This window comes from Amphiprion ocellaris, chromosome 16, assembly GCF_022539595.1.
Source record: "Amphiprion ocellaris isolate individual 3 ecotype Okinawa chromosome 16, ASM2253959v1, whole genome shotgun sequence".
NCBI lineage: Eukaryota > Metazoa > Chordata > Actinopteri > Pomacentridae > Amphiprion > Amphiprion ocellaris.
Window position 1 is genome coordinate 6,681,701 of NC_072781.1, and position 16,191 is coordinate 6,697,891.

Here is a 16,191-nt window from a genome sequence, read left to right on the forward strand (position 1 = left end):
TATATATATATACAGTACTGTATTTGTTAGAAATACTTATACTTGAGTAATTCAAATGAATAATTCTGCTCCAGTGCATATATTTCACAGCTTTTGTTTATTACTGCGAGGGTCAAATTACAGATTCAAAGCATATTTACATTCTAAATGATGATGTAATATTATAGATTAATAGATTACATTCATAGATTAGCCCTGACTTTATAGGCTGTGAATGCATGCATGTAATTCATTATATGAGATATTAATATTTTAATGATGATTATTGTGCACAGTTGTTGATTTGTTTCATGCCTTTCTCTCTCTGGTGCCAAATGCCAGATTTATGCATTGTTGTGTCAGATTAAAACACCAAAACTAGAGGGAAAGGAATAATAAAACGTGCTTAGGAAGGCTGGTGGACGGTTTTAACCTTCACTCTGTTTTGCGGTGCGGCCTGGTCCTGCACACTTTACGACAGTGTTGTTAATGTGTTTGGATGGAGCGTAGGGCGGTGGCCAGTGAATGAATGATCAAAGCGTTTTAAAGGTTGGGTGGGCGGCGCGTTGCTCTGTATTTACACCGTCCAGCTCCGCCCTACGACGGGACGGGAGATAGAAAACTGTCTGTGGGCCGGGAGGGATGAAACAAGTGGAAGGAGATGTAGCCGACAGGCACACTTTAATCGCTCCACCACACTACACCTCGTCGGCTCCACTCCTCTCTCTCTAGCATCCTCTCGTTTCTTTTTTCTTTCTTTCTTTTTTTTTCTCGTTTCTTTGCATAAACAGGACGAGCGATCATTTGCGGCGCTGCGTCGGAGCTTCATGGCCGCAACACTCACGATGAGCGGCGGCGTGCAGGAGGAGCCCTTCTACCCGCTGCAGAAGGCGCCTCTGTCGTCTGTGTTCCCCCTGGAGGACTCGGCGCTGTTCGGCTTGGACTGCAAGATCCCCGACACGGACAAGAGCGGACAGAGCGACTACACGCAGGTAGAAATTACACATTGGTGATGTTTCTTTGAATGGGCGTGGCAGATTGCTTGTTGTAAACCACTGCTTTTTTTTATTTATTTATTTTTTTTTTTAAATTGCTGGCCTCCAGATTTCTCCCCCTCGGACCCTCTTCGCTGCTGGTTGTTAATCGTCACTTTTGTTTTTGCACTATTTTCGGTCATAAGCGAGCAGACTGCGACCAGCTGGACGCGTATTCGAGCTCGATCCGCCTGCAAACGCATTCACTGCATGTTTTCTGTAGCAGCCAGTTGGCCACCAGTTGTTGGGTCTCTTCTTGGCGTCCACTCTCACCATCATACCACGCTGACAACAACTGACTTCGGACTAGAAAAAAAAAGGTCCCGGCAACTCTGTCCTTCCAACCCCCCCACCTCCAGTTAGCAGCGAACTTGTGCAAGCAGCAGTGAGAGGTCCATAGAACAGCTGGTCGGATCAGGAGCCTCAAATAGCAGCCCATCCCCAGACTGCTGCTGCTGCTACTGCTGCTGTTGCTGCTGCTGCTGCAGCGGACAGGGAGGCATGGGTGTTTCCCCATTCCCTTTCATGTTGCTGTTTCATCCTCTGCTGCAGGGCTTCTCCAACTTTTACCTCCAGATTCGCAGGAGTTGAACAATAAAGCCCCGAAATGAATTAAGCATGAGTTGTAGCTCTGGTTTGATCAGTGCCCAGGCTGCTTCTTTAGTCCTATCACAAGTGCACATGTGCAGGTTTCCTCATGTTTATATGAACGGGATTAGCTTCTTTATTTACACCAGAACATCTGATCCCACACCGTTGGCCTCACAGGTTTTTGAGTTCAGCCTTGCAGGCAGAGAGGGAATGTGGCAACCGCCTATTGATGACTACTTGATAAATGTTTCAGCAGTGACTCCCCCTATCAAACCTTTGTCTTCTCAAAATAGTGCTTCAGAATAGTTTTGTGGTTGCTCATGAGAAGCACGAGCCTCAGTCACATTTCATTTAATCCTAGTTTGCTTCACTTTTCTGTTTCTAAACTGGTCTTTTTCTATCTTTTTTCCAACAGGCAAAGTGTGAGATGGACCGATATCTGTCCCCTCAGTCTCTCCACCTTCCACCTCCTGCAGACAGCCAGCAGAAGTCGCACAGAGACAGTTCGTCTGCGGTGGATCACTTCTTCTCTGATGATCTCTCTGGGGCTCCCTACACCCTCAACATGAATCTTTACCTCCCCGACGTCGCCTACCTGAGGATGGGCTTCTCCCAGCAAGCGCGGCCCCCTCAGCACCAGAACCACGCAGGTCTCCCGCAGATCAAAACAGAATCCGCCTCCTCGTGTTTCTCCCCAAACCTAGAGCCTCACTGCCCCAACTCTACGCCCACGAGTAGCTGCGGCACATCTGGGCACGGCCCTGGCAGCATCGCCATGGAAACCTCAGCCATAAACATGTCGTTAACAGGGTTACCAGACTTCACCAGTGTTTTCAACCAGTCGGGAGGCGGCCGTGGCGGCGACTCGGTGCCAGAGGTTTTTGTCAAACAGGAAATGTCGCCGCAGTTTGAGCAGCACGCTCTCCACCACCACGACAACAGTGGCTCGCTGTTCCAGCTCCTAAACTCCGGCTTGGATCATCACCACGGCAATGGCATGGAGGCCCAGCATCACCATCATCAGCAGCAGCAGATACAACACACTTCCACGACCGCAATCCACTCGCCTTTCCACGATTTGCCCGTAGCTTCTTCGGCATCTCAGCAAGAGCAAACTGCCAAGCCTGCCTACCGCGGCCTGGGCGGCGGGGTGTACACGCATCCTCACTCCCAGCCTCGCCCTCACTTCCTCCAGCAGCAGGTGCCCTACCTGCCGCCCTCTCCGCCCAGCTCGGAGCCCGGCAGCCCCGACAGGCAGAAGGAGCTGCTCCACACCATGTCCCCTCCTCCCTCTTATGCAGCCACTATCGCCTCCAAGCTGGCAGGTAGCACCCCTGGACTCGGACCTGGCCCGGGACCAGGCAGCCTAGCGTTGCCCCACACCGCAGGTCCCACACCGGTCCCAGGCCAACAGGCAGTCCTTCCCCAAGCCCCCACAACAACCCCCACCCCAGCACAGAATGCCGGGCTGGTCCGCTACAACCGCAGGAACAACCCGGACTTAGAGAAGCGACGGATCCACCACTGTGATTACCCAGGTTGGAAGATTACCACATGTCTACCACTGTGTGTGTGCTGTCACCGTAGCCTGTTTATTTTTTTCCCTCAGCTGTGGTCAGGTGAATGTCTGGTCACTCACAAGGGTCAGCTTTATGAAAACCAGCTTTATTTTGAGACACCCGTGCATTTTTGGGAAATTATATGTTGTGCTCTGAATGACTTCCCCAGGCCTCCGGGTCACAATGTGTACTCCAGCCACAGACAGCACAGAACATGCTGTACTGAAATTAGAATATTTTGGCAATGCAGCCCATCGCTGCCTTTCAATTAACTATCTGGCTAAAAGGTACTTTGCATTTATTATTGCACGTCAAACAGCTGTGGCATTCTCAACCGTGAGCTCTGACACAATGTTGTGGCTTTAAAGTCATCGCTGGTATGATTGTGGAATGAACCTGTGTGTGTGTGTGTGTGTGGGTGTGCGGTAGATAGATGTTCCTCTGGAGTCATTTGATCTTTTTTCCCACACACACATTTGCATATAGTTACCTTTGAGATCTCTCGCTCCGATTAAAGTATTTATTTTTTTAACTGGCTAACACACACACACACGCGCGCGCACACACACACACACACACACGCACACAGAGTGTAGCTGCATGATTTGCAGTTACTTGTAGGACATGTAATGTCAACTAGCCTGTGGCAGCATGTAAAATAGGCTTAAGCAGAGACTCCTGCAGCATGTTAGCACACGTCTAACTTCTTTAAAGTCAGATGAAGCAGATCCATCATATCCACAGATCCACATTTCACCCAAGTGTATATTAGTCACACATTGCTGCAGCTGCTCACAGTTTAATCCTGGCAATACATGAAATTCTATCATTTCCTTATTTACAGTCACGACAAATCTGAAGAGCGCCTCGCTAAACCATTTATGACCTTTTTTGACACTACAGTGTGCAAAATGTTTAAAATATCTCAACTCTGCAGTGAACACAAGCAGTATCCTGTGCAATTAGTGGCTTGTGGCTGTTTTAATACCAAATCTGATCGCTTTTTAACACAGTTGCGTTTTGAAAAACACGATAGCATTTTTTGAGTTTCCACAAGAACAAACATTTTCTATATTTCATTCCAAACAACTCCTGTTCTTCATTAGCCCAAATGTCTTGCATACCACAGCTCAGCTTATTGGGTGAATACATATCTGACATATGTGAATTATTTGGATTAAGACGTCTGTTTGTGTTTATCTCCATGTCTGTTGTCAGGCTGCAAGAAGGTCTACACCAAGTCATCCCATCTGAAAGCCCACCTCAGGACTCACACGGGTAAGATATTCCTCCGATTGATGCCCGTTTTCTTTCTTTCTTTCTTTTTTTTTAAAAGACACCCATCAAAAAGCAACGCTGCCCACAGGACTCGTGTTTCAGGATCTGCACTGGCACCATGTTGCTAGGCAGAGTGTTGTGTTCTTGGCATGTGTGTGTAAAAGTATCCTACCCCATTCCCATCCTCTGCCCAATATACTATTCCATCAAAACAGGTGGAAGTGACACACTTCTGCCAGGGGATGACTCTCAGACTATGTGGTCAGCGCTAGACGTGTGGTGCCGTCTTTCCCAGAATTCCTTCGCCCGTTCAGAATTGCTTAAATGCTTGAATGCACTTTTACCGAGACTAGTTGGACTCGTTTGCCACTATAAATACACTCAAAATGTGTCTGCGCAGATACAAAAATCTTGCTTATCTTGTTCCTGATCTCTCCGCTTTAATCTGTGTTGACTGAGTGGTCCGTTTTAATCTCTCTTTTGTTCCATCCATAATTCTGTCTCCTTCTTATGCATTTACGTTTCAGCTGTTGGTTTTGGATGAGCAAAAAAGTCAACAAACAAGTGCTTAGGTGTTGGGCCGCACCTCACTCCAGCTAACAAAACATAGCTTCTGTTGATATCTACACATTCCTCCCTCATCTGAACACACACAAAACTCACATGTACCCAGAATCTGTTCTGTTTGTGAATGTGAGCTCCTTGTTCCGAACATCGGTGTGGGTGTGCGTGCCTTACATTTCAGTATTGGGAACATGACAAGACAATTAGATCTGGCGTCATTCATGCTGCAGGCTGATTGTGGTTATTGCAGTTATTACAGACCACAGTATGAGAACACGACACGTAAAAAGTTGTGTAGCAGCAACAGCTTATCCTTCCTGCTTTTGTAAGCCTCACTTAGTTATTTTTTTCCTCTTCCTTTCATTTCGTCTAATCATCCTCTCCTCTGTTTTTTTTTCTTTCCCTGCCATCCTCCCACCTTCAACCCTCCCTGGATCCCCCTCCCCACTGCATGTTGCTCATTCTATTTCTCTGATTCAGCTGCTTGAACGCACACTTACCCGCTTACTCACATACACACACACACACACACACACACACACACACACACACACACACACACACACAGACAGACACTTCAGCACACACCTGTCAGTAATCTGTATGAGATGATTCCTAATGCGTTTGGGCCCTGATGGGAGTTCCCACTCTAATCTCCATCAACATCCATTACCCTGATTGTTACTGTGTCTATTGGTGTGTGTGTGTGTGTGTGTGTGTGTGTGTGTGTGTGTGTGTGTGTGTGTGTGTGTGTGTGTGTGTGTGTGTGTGTGTATGCATGGATGTGTTTGTGGGTGTATTGTGAGAACTCAGTTCACTCTTTGTTTTTTTGGGTTTTTTTTTTCTCAGCTTCTTTTCATTGTCTCTAATCATTGTGTTCAGTTTCAGGTGTGTGAGTGTGTTTCTAAGTTTGCCAACACCGTGGTTAATTTAGAAACAGGTTTACTGTGGCTGTTTTGACAACGCTGCAGAGCTTGTTGTGCTTGTTTAAAGTTCACGTACATAACAAAGGCGCATTTCCCGTGTTTTAGTATGTGTGTCTTTGAGAGTCCTGCACTGTAATTAATTGGAGGTGAATAGAATTAAGTTTATGTTGTACAGAGCGTTGAACATTTCTATTCTTTCAACCATTGTTGGTATTAGCTTTAGGTTTACTGACCTGAAAAAGCCACAGAAAAAAATGACAACAGTTTTTACTGTTTTTTCAATCCAATGGAAGCTGTTCATTGGAGGTTGCTGTGGATTACAAGAGTAATTGGGACAGATACACTGGCATTAAAAGAGTAATTGAAATTTCAGGAGACTTACAAATACCAAAGATATTTCAAGCACTGTTTCTGATCATTATAAATACACCAATCAGCCACAACATTAAGTCAATAACATGGATCATATTGGTACTATGTGGTGTTCTACTGGAAGGGTTTTAGCTTCGACTCCCAAATAAACGTTGTCCCAGACCAAGCACACTCCTTCATGCAAATGGCAATCCTAAATGTCACTGGCCTACTCCTGCAGGACCACATCATCAAAACATCAATCAGGAACATCTTGGGGAACATGACAATCGCCCAAGATGTTGATTTGACCTCCAAACCTCCAAGACCCCATTCTGATCAAGTATCAACAAGATGCAGTGGAACAAGTTTGATTCCTAGAGTCTCCACTGCACAACCCAGAGTACCCAAAGGATCCACTGCCAACATCCTGGTCCCAGACCCCATAGTCCATGCCCAATGGTTCAGAACATTTTGGACAATATAAGGGGAACAAACACAATATTAGGCAGGTGGTCATAATGTTATTCCTGATCGATGTATGTAAAAACATGTTAAAAGCAAGGAGAAGGAGAAAAAGCAAAAACTAGACAGCACGGTTTCTATTTCAGATTCCACTGAGAGTCACTTTCAATCAGTTACATGGAGACGCAAAAAGAATGTGTTAACTAAAGTGGGATCTTTCTTAACTTTTCTAAAATGAAAGCAAAAAGTCACAAAAAAGAAGTATAAAAACAAGCCAAAAAAAGGGGGAAAAAGTGGAATCTTTACCCTCAACCTAACCAGTCGAGGCAGGTGGCCACCCTCACTGAACCTGGTTCTGCCGAAGGTTTTAAAAGGGAGTTTATTCCTCCCACTATCACCAAGTGCTTGCTCAGAGGGAATTTTTTGGGTTTGTTGGATTTCTCTCTATAATATACTGTAGTAAAGTCATGACTGTACTATGTGAAGTGACCTGAAATTACTTCTGTTGTGAACTGGTGCTACATAAATACAACTAAATTCAATCTACAGCACCTAAGCAAGAAGCAAGTTCCTTTCGTGGCCGATATTTTTAAGCATCCACACTAGTAGAAATGCAAATATGCACAAGTTATGTAATTGTGCTTCCTGTAAGGTGTTTGAAGTTTAACGCACTTGTGCTGTTTCATTTTTTACATGGCACTGTTAAATTCCGGTGGCACAGATGAAATTCCACTCACTTCCTCTGTAATTTGCATTTGGTTGATGCACGGATAGAACAGAAAAGATCAATTGTTTTTTAAGGCTCGTGGAATCGGACTGATGGATGTGAATGCAGGCCGTTGCCCTGAAGGCCAGAAGTCACACTAGGTTTCACAAAGTGCCTGTGTCCTCAGCTGGAATGAAAGAGTGACACACAAACTCGTCACATCCATCAAAGAAAAATGTCCAGAAGCGAAGGCCGATCAGTCGCCGTGAGAAGTTTGTGCAGCATAGGTGTTTCAGGGCTCGATGAATGCCTGTGTGTGACAGTGCTATGACTGTATTTGTTGTTAGACGACTGGAGTTGTCAGTAGAGCTTGTTTTCCCAGTTCCTCCGGCCAGCTGAATGAATCGTGTAAGTCAGGGAATTAACTCGCGTGTTTTTCATGGTGACTATCAGCGCTCGAATATTGACACAACTCTAATCTGTCATGTGATTAAACAAGAATTTTGGCTTCTCACTACTGTTTGCTCACACTGTCCTGTCTTTGTCCTGCAGGTGAGAAGCCGTACAGGTGTACGTGGGACAGCTGCGACTGGCGTTTCGCCCGTTCGGACGAGCTGACGCGCCATTACCGGAAACACACGGGCGCCAAACCCTTCCAGTGCGCCGTCTGCTCGCGCTCCTTCTCCCGGTCCGACCACCTCGCCCTGCACATGAAGAGGCACCAGAACTAGCGACATTTGCACACAACACTGCAGACATACAAGCAAGCACTATCTCGTCGCACATAAAGCACTCACTCCGTCTCCCACAACGTTAGCAGCTGCCTGACGCCGAGCGGCTCCTCCTGGTGCTGCTGTCGTGTGCTCAAACGGTCCGATAGCCGAACAAACGTGTTGCTCTTAACCCAGAGGGGGACGATGCGGAGGTTGTAAAGTAGGAATATAGTGACCAGATAAAGCCTCCAGGTTAGGAGGACAAAAACAAAGAAGAACAAAAAAAAAAAAAGAAATGGTAGCTCCGTAATGTGTTTCCAGTCCATTTGGACTCTTGTGTGACTGGAATAAAAACAAAACTTTTTGTCTTTATTCTAACATGTAGAACTGACTTCACTTTTTTTATATAAAGGAGTAGCTTTTGTTTGCAAAACTAGCCAAGCCAAATCTTTGTTTACTCATTGGATTGTTTGTTTTGTTGATATAACTGGAAAATCCAGATTTTATTTTTTACCAAATCCTTAGGTTTGCACTAAAATTGGGAATCAAAATCTCAGCCTTTGTGGGCCCACGTATCTCATTCACCACTGGAACGATCATTATCACTACTGGACTGGATCTCGCCACACAAATCACTGCTGTTCACATATTAAATATTGAAGGCATTTATACTCTGGAGGGACAAAGGGAAGATAGAGCAGGAAAAAAAGGGGTGGAGATGGAGAGAGAAAGAGAGAGAAAGATTTTTGATTTTAGAGAGAGGAGGTCTGAGAAACAAAGGGAGGTGGATGGATGCTAAAGAGCAGCAATTAGGTGATGAATTATTCAGGTTGTCCTTTGATGGATTTCCAACCACAGAAATGTAAGCAGAACCCGTAGATATCCTAGAATTCATTGATGTTAAAGCAGAATTGACTGTATTTGATGCTCACGTGTGGACTAAACATTTTCAGACTGTACATCTCAGTCAGCGTTTCTTTAACCAAAGCATCACCTTCGTCATCGACACCTTATTAAGTGCCTCCTTCTCTGATTCATGTGTTTTTGTTGTGCGGTAGCAGAGCTGTGATCAGCGTAGACAGTTAAACACACATGGTGCTGTTTTTATTTCTTAATCTACTGAATCTCTCGACTCACGTTGAAAAAAACAAAGACATTATGGTAATGTAACAGCTCGGCTCTGGCCACTTCACTGACATCGTGACAGTCGGTGCATTCTCTGACTCTGTACACAGCTAAAATGCAATCAGCCATGGACGTATGTTTTGTTAAAGGACAGGTTCACTTCATTTTTAACTTTGGAAGACATCCATGTGGTTTTGTTTTGAGCTTACAGTAACTTTGGTTGAACTTTCATGGATTTTGTCCCTCATCACTTGAATTTTAAATCACTCTAGGCACACAAACTCTTTCAATGTACATATGGACGTGAGTGTTTGGTTTGGAAGAAGTGTGAACCTTTCCTTTATTACACACCTGAATGTCCATTTTGTAATTCAGCCTTCACCTATAACTGTATTTGTTCATTCACTGCAGGTAGCATAAAGATAATATAGCACTGTAATGTATCATGGTAAATCTGACTATTTATTTGATTGTGTAGAAGTCGGGGTTGTATCAGATCAACCGTCTTTCTCCCCAGCAAAATATGCCTTAATGTAAATATATGCACTGTAAATACATATTTTTTTTGGTTTATTTTCCTCTTTTGTTATTATTTTGTAAACAACAGGGCAAAAAAAAGAGGAAAATGCCCCGCATCTAAAAAATATTTCAGCCTTTTTGTTTTTCCTTCAGTTTTGTTTTCTTGTCAAATCTATTTTGATGCCATTGTTTTATATATTGTCCTTCCAACAACTTATTTTGTAGATCCTTTTGTTTGTCTTTTTTTTCTTCCATGGTAAACGTTCCAAAGACAAAAGTTGTTTTTTCTTCAGCTGAGTGAAGCCGATGCTAATAAAGTCAACTGACACTTTTACAGATGTGCTGGAATTCATGAGCTTTTTACTTCTTTTCCCTGCTAATAATGCAAACATGTTGGTCCATCCGTGAGTTTTATATCAAAGCGAAGCCATGCTGTTCGAATTGAAAGCCTGTGGGACATTACAACAAGCCTCGTCAGGGTCTAAATAAAACAAACGAGACGTAACCGCACTTAATCTCTTCGAATCTAAACACGGTTTTTGTGCGAGTGCCGATCCTCTGTGTCTGGCATTTTCTGCGGTGGGGCCGACGTACTTAAAAATTCAGCTTGAGCAGAAAGGAGATAAGAAGGGGGAAGATGTGGAGTAGAGGCGAAGCGCTGCTCTCGTCCGGGACCTGCAAGTAACCTGCAGCACCCTTGCTGATCAACAAACAATAGTCCTTTGATATCCCAGCAAGAGACAATGAACAAGAAAATAAATCTGACCACCACTCGGGGACCGGAGGGGAATCCCACCGCACTGAAATGGACGTACAAACACGCACACACACCATATGTTCTTGGTTTAAGTCGTAAATGTGACCCGGGGTCTCTGTTGTAATCTACCTCAGATGTCAGAAAAGAGGGAGTTGGAAAAGGGGAGAGAGTGAGAGAAGTGAAATGCAGAACAATCTAAACAAAAGGATCTCTGGGGGGAACCAATCAACCACTTCCGTCCTCCTACATCTCCTCTCCTTTCTCCTCCTCCTCCGCGCTTCTTATTTAATTTCATTTTTTCTCTCTTTTTTCTTGCCTCTTTGTCTTTCCATGCACCGTATCCCCCTTCGCCTCCCCGGTGGAAAGTACTGTATGAAAGTCCAGGGGCGCTGCTCTGTGGGTCAGAGTGGAGACTGTTCTCATAACCTGCTCCACTCCTCATCTTTTCCTCTTTTTGAATCATGCACCTCTTCTCCCTTAAGTGCTCCATCTTTTCCTCCACCTTGAACCCAGCAGGAGAAATTATATTCCTTTTGTTTTGTTGCTTAAATATTGATTCCTTCTCTTGCTGAGCCCTGAAATTACACAGAATATATGAAAATGCGGACTTGCAGGTGTTTTCCATGAATATTAGAAAACTAGAATGTCACACACACACACACACACACACACACACACACACACACACACAGACGCACAGTGGTGATGAGTGAGTGGGAGCTACCGGTTCATGTTTTGGATCAACTAAATTAATGTCACACATCTGGAAGAAGGCTCCTGCCTGCTCCACCCTCTGCTGTGCTGCGTTGGTGTGATTCCCAGTTTCCCTCCGTGTGTGTGTGTGTGTGTGTGTTTGCGTATGTGTGTGTTGGTATAATGTTTCCAGTGCTCCTCTCTTGGAACAGACCACCCACTCAGAAGACCAATAGAATGACCACGGGGAGCCCAGATAGACACAGACACACTTTAAGCGCACACATATTGCAAACTCCCCTCCAAAATCAACCCCCTCGCAAGATTCTCAGAATAGAACATGCTGTTATCAGAGATCGAAGCAATAACTGAACAGCTGACGGAAAGTTAAAGATAATATCAGAAATTGAGGAGGGTTTCATTTCAAGACACTACGTTCGTTTTCAAAAATGTTGCCTCAGGTGAACTGCGTCTTGGTTTAGAAAATTTGTACAGATTTGAAATCAAATATCCGAGCTTCGTCCTGTAGTGGTTCTCAAAGTGTGGACTTGAACTTGGAGTCCCTGGCAGAAAACCACGAGGAGTTTCTGCGAGGACACACATAAGAAGTGCCGGAGGGTAAAGACAATATGAATGTTGCATCATCCCCATCCTGAGGTATGAGACAAATAGTTTCTGGGTCAATGTATAGTTGAGGGACTTTTGAAGTCCATGGGATATATCTTGCATACATTTTTATAAAAAAAAATATGTTTTTATGTTCATTATGATCATATCTTACAAATTCCATAATTATTTGTTATGGAAACAATCACTTATTAATAAAAAAACGACTAGATATCACTAAAATGTCAATTAAATGACCGTTCGAATTTATTAACCACCTTCTAATTAGCTAAACAATAATAAAATGAGCTTATTCAAAAATGTTTTGATTGTGTTCTTTTTATAAAGTTGAGATAATCATGACAGATATTTCTTTTATGACAATATATCACATTTTATATTGAAAATAACAAATTGTATCTGTGTGCGAGAAATCACTTTCAACTAAGTTCCCCATTACAAAAACACCTCTCAAGGAAGTGTGTTAATTCCAGATCACATGACCTGCTCCACATGATGTCATTTCCTCCTGAAGAAAAGACTGGCCAGACTCCAAGGCTTTCTGACTTATTTAATATAAAGTAGTGTGAGTCAAGTGTGGATTTATTGCATGTCAACAGGTTTACTACAACATATTTTATTCAATTGTATATATAATATTTAGAAGAATCTTTCTGTTAAAACCATGTGGTGTTTGGTTATAGGCAGCCGTGTTGATTTTAGGCCCGAAAACAGTAAAAATGTCAACAATGATACCTGTCAACTATGTTACAAAAAGTCCCGCAATTATATATTGACCCTTATGATGGTTGGACCAGCAGCTTGCACGGCGCATCGCTGCATCAATGTGTGTGTATATATGAATTCTACATTGTCCCTAACCCTAACCCTATTTTTGAATCCACCGGTGAAGCAACAGTAAAATGATAAGATCCTGCAGGTGGCTCCTGAATGTTTGCCTAATCGCAGTCTTTGCTTTCAGGGGGCCCCTGTGTCTAGTTTCACTGTAACCTCCTTAACAAGTAGAGGCCAGCTGTTGGACCAGTTTTCCATCCTGGGAGACAATAAAAACAGCCTCGATATTTAGTGATTGTTAAATTGTAGTGGAGATTCCAAAGCCTTCAGATCAAACCCAAGATATCAGAATTAACTTTAAATCTTTGCTCTAAAGGACAGTTCCACAAACTTTCAACTCTATCTTGAAACAGTAGTGAGGAAATGTATAGTGGAACAGTTTTTCTTCCTGTTATTGTTCCTCTTGTTCACAGCAGATTGAAAAAATCCTTCTTAATGTGTTTTCAGTGGAAGGGTTGGACAATAAAAATGTTTCTGCAAAAAGCTACAATGACCAGAATGCACTAGTGAATATCATTTGGAAGAGGAGTTTTATGGATAAAATTACCTCTTTGTGTTTCCTCAGACAGCGTTCTGTGGTATGATGGTAATTAAAAGGTGGCAAAAGGGTTTGACTGGCACACCTGAAATTACATAAGAAATTTAAAAATTTTATTGACCTGTATGAAGAAGGTAACAATTACAGTAAGGAAACCTATTTTAAAGTTCATTTAGCGCACCTGAACTTGAAAAACTTTGAAATTATCCTTTAAAAATTTACTCAGTGTCATATATGGTACATATTACAGTCTCACAGGGTGAATGGGCTGATTTTTCCCACAGTACAGCAACTAAAGCAGAAACAAAAGGGCAAAACTGTATGTTGAAAAGAGCCTTTATTATTCCTGTTGACATAATGCTCACATAGTTGCATTGGAATAACCACATAGTTTGCAGTACTGAACAGCAATTCGGCTTAAATGTGGTACTAAAGGCAAACTCAAATGAAGCTGGTTTGTGTAGTTTGTCATGTGCTCTGTACCCAATGGGTGATTAAATTTCTTTTTAAAAATGATTGTGGGAAGACGGCATCCTACTTCTAGGAATTTTCACGCTTTATACCCGTTCAGCTCATTGACAACTGGTTCCCAAGATGTAAAAATAAAACAAATAGGCTGGAACAGGGTAACAAGCATGAATCACATTTATACAACAAACAAACAGGCTGTTATACACTGCTGTGGCATCGTTTCGATAAGCTTCTGCAATGTCACAACATTCGCATTGTGCGTGTGGAAATGTTCTTACTTTCACTGTTAAACATAGCCGTGAGTTCTACTGTTGATTTCCTATGATCATCTAAGAGTTTGTTCTGACCACATTTGTTCCGCAAAGATGATGGTTCACCACTATCCTTCAGGTTTTAATGATGCTTTGGACGTTTCTTAACCATATTTTAGTAGCTTCAACAATCTCCTTAGCTGTTTTCTTTGCTTGATGCAGGCCAATAATTTGACCCTTCTGAGACAGAGGAACATCCTTTCCATGACCACAGCATGTGTCTTCCAACATAGTTGTTTAAGAAATGAGAAGCTCCTCACTGCATCAGCTAGAGTTAAATAAGTTGTTGCCAGATGAAACATATTCATCACTGCAGTAATTATCCAATGGAAAAGTTCTTACCTATTTACTTAGTTAAATCCAGGTGGCAACTTTTCTTTGTTTTTTGGTTGTTGTTGTTTTTTTGGCCAGGCAGTGTAAGTTAGTGTGGCAGAAATAAAAAATCTTAAATGTGCATATTTTCTTTGACGGCATGACAAACTGTTCCTAGAAATTGCAATCTCTCTTTCTGGACTGAGTGTAAATTGTACAGATGCCAGGTTGGAATCATTATTGATTGATTAGGACAATATAACCACCCCTCCCAAACACAAAAACAGTGTTGGACTTGACCAAACAAAAGCTGCAACTCAGCCTGCTTCTGACAGGCCTGTAGCTCTTTTTTTTTTGCCCTGACATCAACATTACCATGAGGAGGTCAATGATCAATACTGAATCACAGCAGCTTCACCAATCATACAGTACATACAGCAGGTCTGTACTGTAACTGAAGCACACTCTTGACATGACTGTACTGATTAAATAACCTTTTTTAAAAAAAAAAAAAAATACCTTGACGGTAAAATACTCATGTTTCAGCTGCTGCTCTGAAAGGTGAAGCCTTGTTTTGCTCTCAATCACGAGTTATTTTGTTAATCCAGCTCCTCAAGTTAACATTTTTGTTCCTGCGTCACTGTTTGAAACATAACAACGTGGTATCAGTTGTTAAGGAGTTTCAACATCACTCCACGATGACTAATAAGAAAAAGATGACAAATCCTACAAACCATAAACCAACATAAGAACCACAGTTTCTGATAAAACACAATTCAGATGAATATTCTGGTGATAATTTATCTTAGTCACAAATCTATTACGACAGCAGTGAGTCATCCTCAGTTACATTACGGTTCTACTGCATGTAAAATGAGTTCAAAGGACAAACCCATTAGGCTTCGCTCCATATCAGGCAAATATCGTTGCACCTGCAAAACACTCAGGGTGAGTGGGCCTTCAGAGGAGACAACAAAACCCTTTTGCTTTCACAAATGATGTGTTGAAGTAGGGGCCTTATTGTGCGTTCTTATCATGTTTAAATGGAAAAAGAAAAGCTGCCCATATAACGTCCATATACATACACTTAATCACAGCTGTTTGCTCACTGTAAACTTCTCCACTTGTTCTGAACGCCTCCCTGACCAAACAGCTCGCAGTTTCCACTTGTTTTCTCACATGTTTTATGGTTTCATAGATTAGAGGTGATGAAGCACATGTGGTCACCATTGGGTTAGTCATTCCGTCTCATAACTGGAAGCTTGCCGGTTCAGTCCAACATGACAGTCAGCTGATGATGGAATGTAACTCAGTGTATTTGCTCATCAATTTGTATTTAATACAGTTGTGAGGTATTTTATTTCCAATTAATGCTGCTTTATGCATTTCCACTGGGGAAATACTGAACATTTTACTTCACTATGTTTGTTTGATGTATTTAGTTACTCTGCAGATTCACAATAATATGAAAAAGTATCATCAGCAAATAAATTATGATGTATTAAAGTCTCTTTTCCAGCTCTACTTCTGACATTGTAGCATCATATGCAACTTTGAGATTCTCCGGTAGAACTCTTTTGTCTGTTCCTGGTACTCGACTTTATTTATGGAAGAACCATCACTGATTTTACACCATGAGGTTTTTTCACCAGTTTTTTTTTTGTTGTTTTTTTAATTCATTTAAATTTTTTTTTTTAACAATCTAGATGATTTTATAACTTGCCTGTTTAATTTTCTTGCTACTTTGTGAATCACTTTGTAACTTAAATAAAAAAAAAAAGCTCAATACCTAAGGACTATTCTTATTCCTATTCACATTCTCATTCTTTTGATTATTA

The 16,191-nt window shown here is 42.4% G+C and overlaps 1 protein-coding gene across 1 annotated transcript; it reads left to right on the plus strand.

Moving 5' to 3' along the window:
- Window positions 1-598: 598 nt before the first annotated feature.
- Window positions 599-10,148, plus strand: klf5a (Kruppel-like factor 5a). Its single transcript, XM_023291637.3, has 4 exons — window positions 599-971; window positions 2,020-3,142; window positions 4,382-4,441; window positions 8,006-10,148. The coding sequence occupies exons 1-4, from the start codon at window positions 807-809 to the stop codon at window positions 8,182-8,184; spliced, it is 1,527 nt and encodes a 508-aa protein (XP_023147405.2). The 5' UTR covers window positions 599-806; the 3' UTR covers window positions 8,185-10,148.
- The last annotated feature ends 6,043 nt before the right edge of the window (window positions 10,149-16,191 follow it).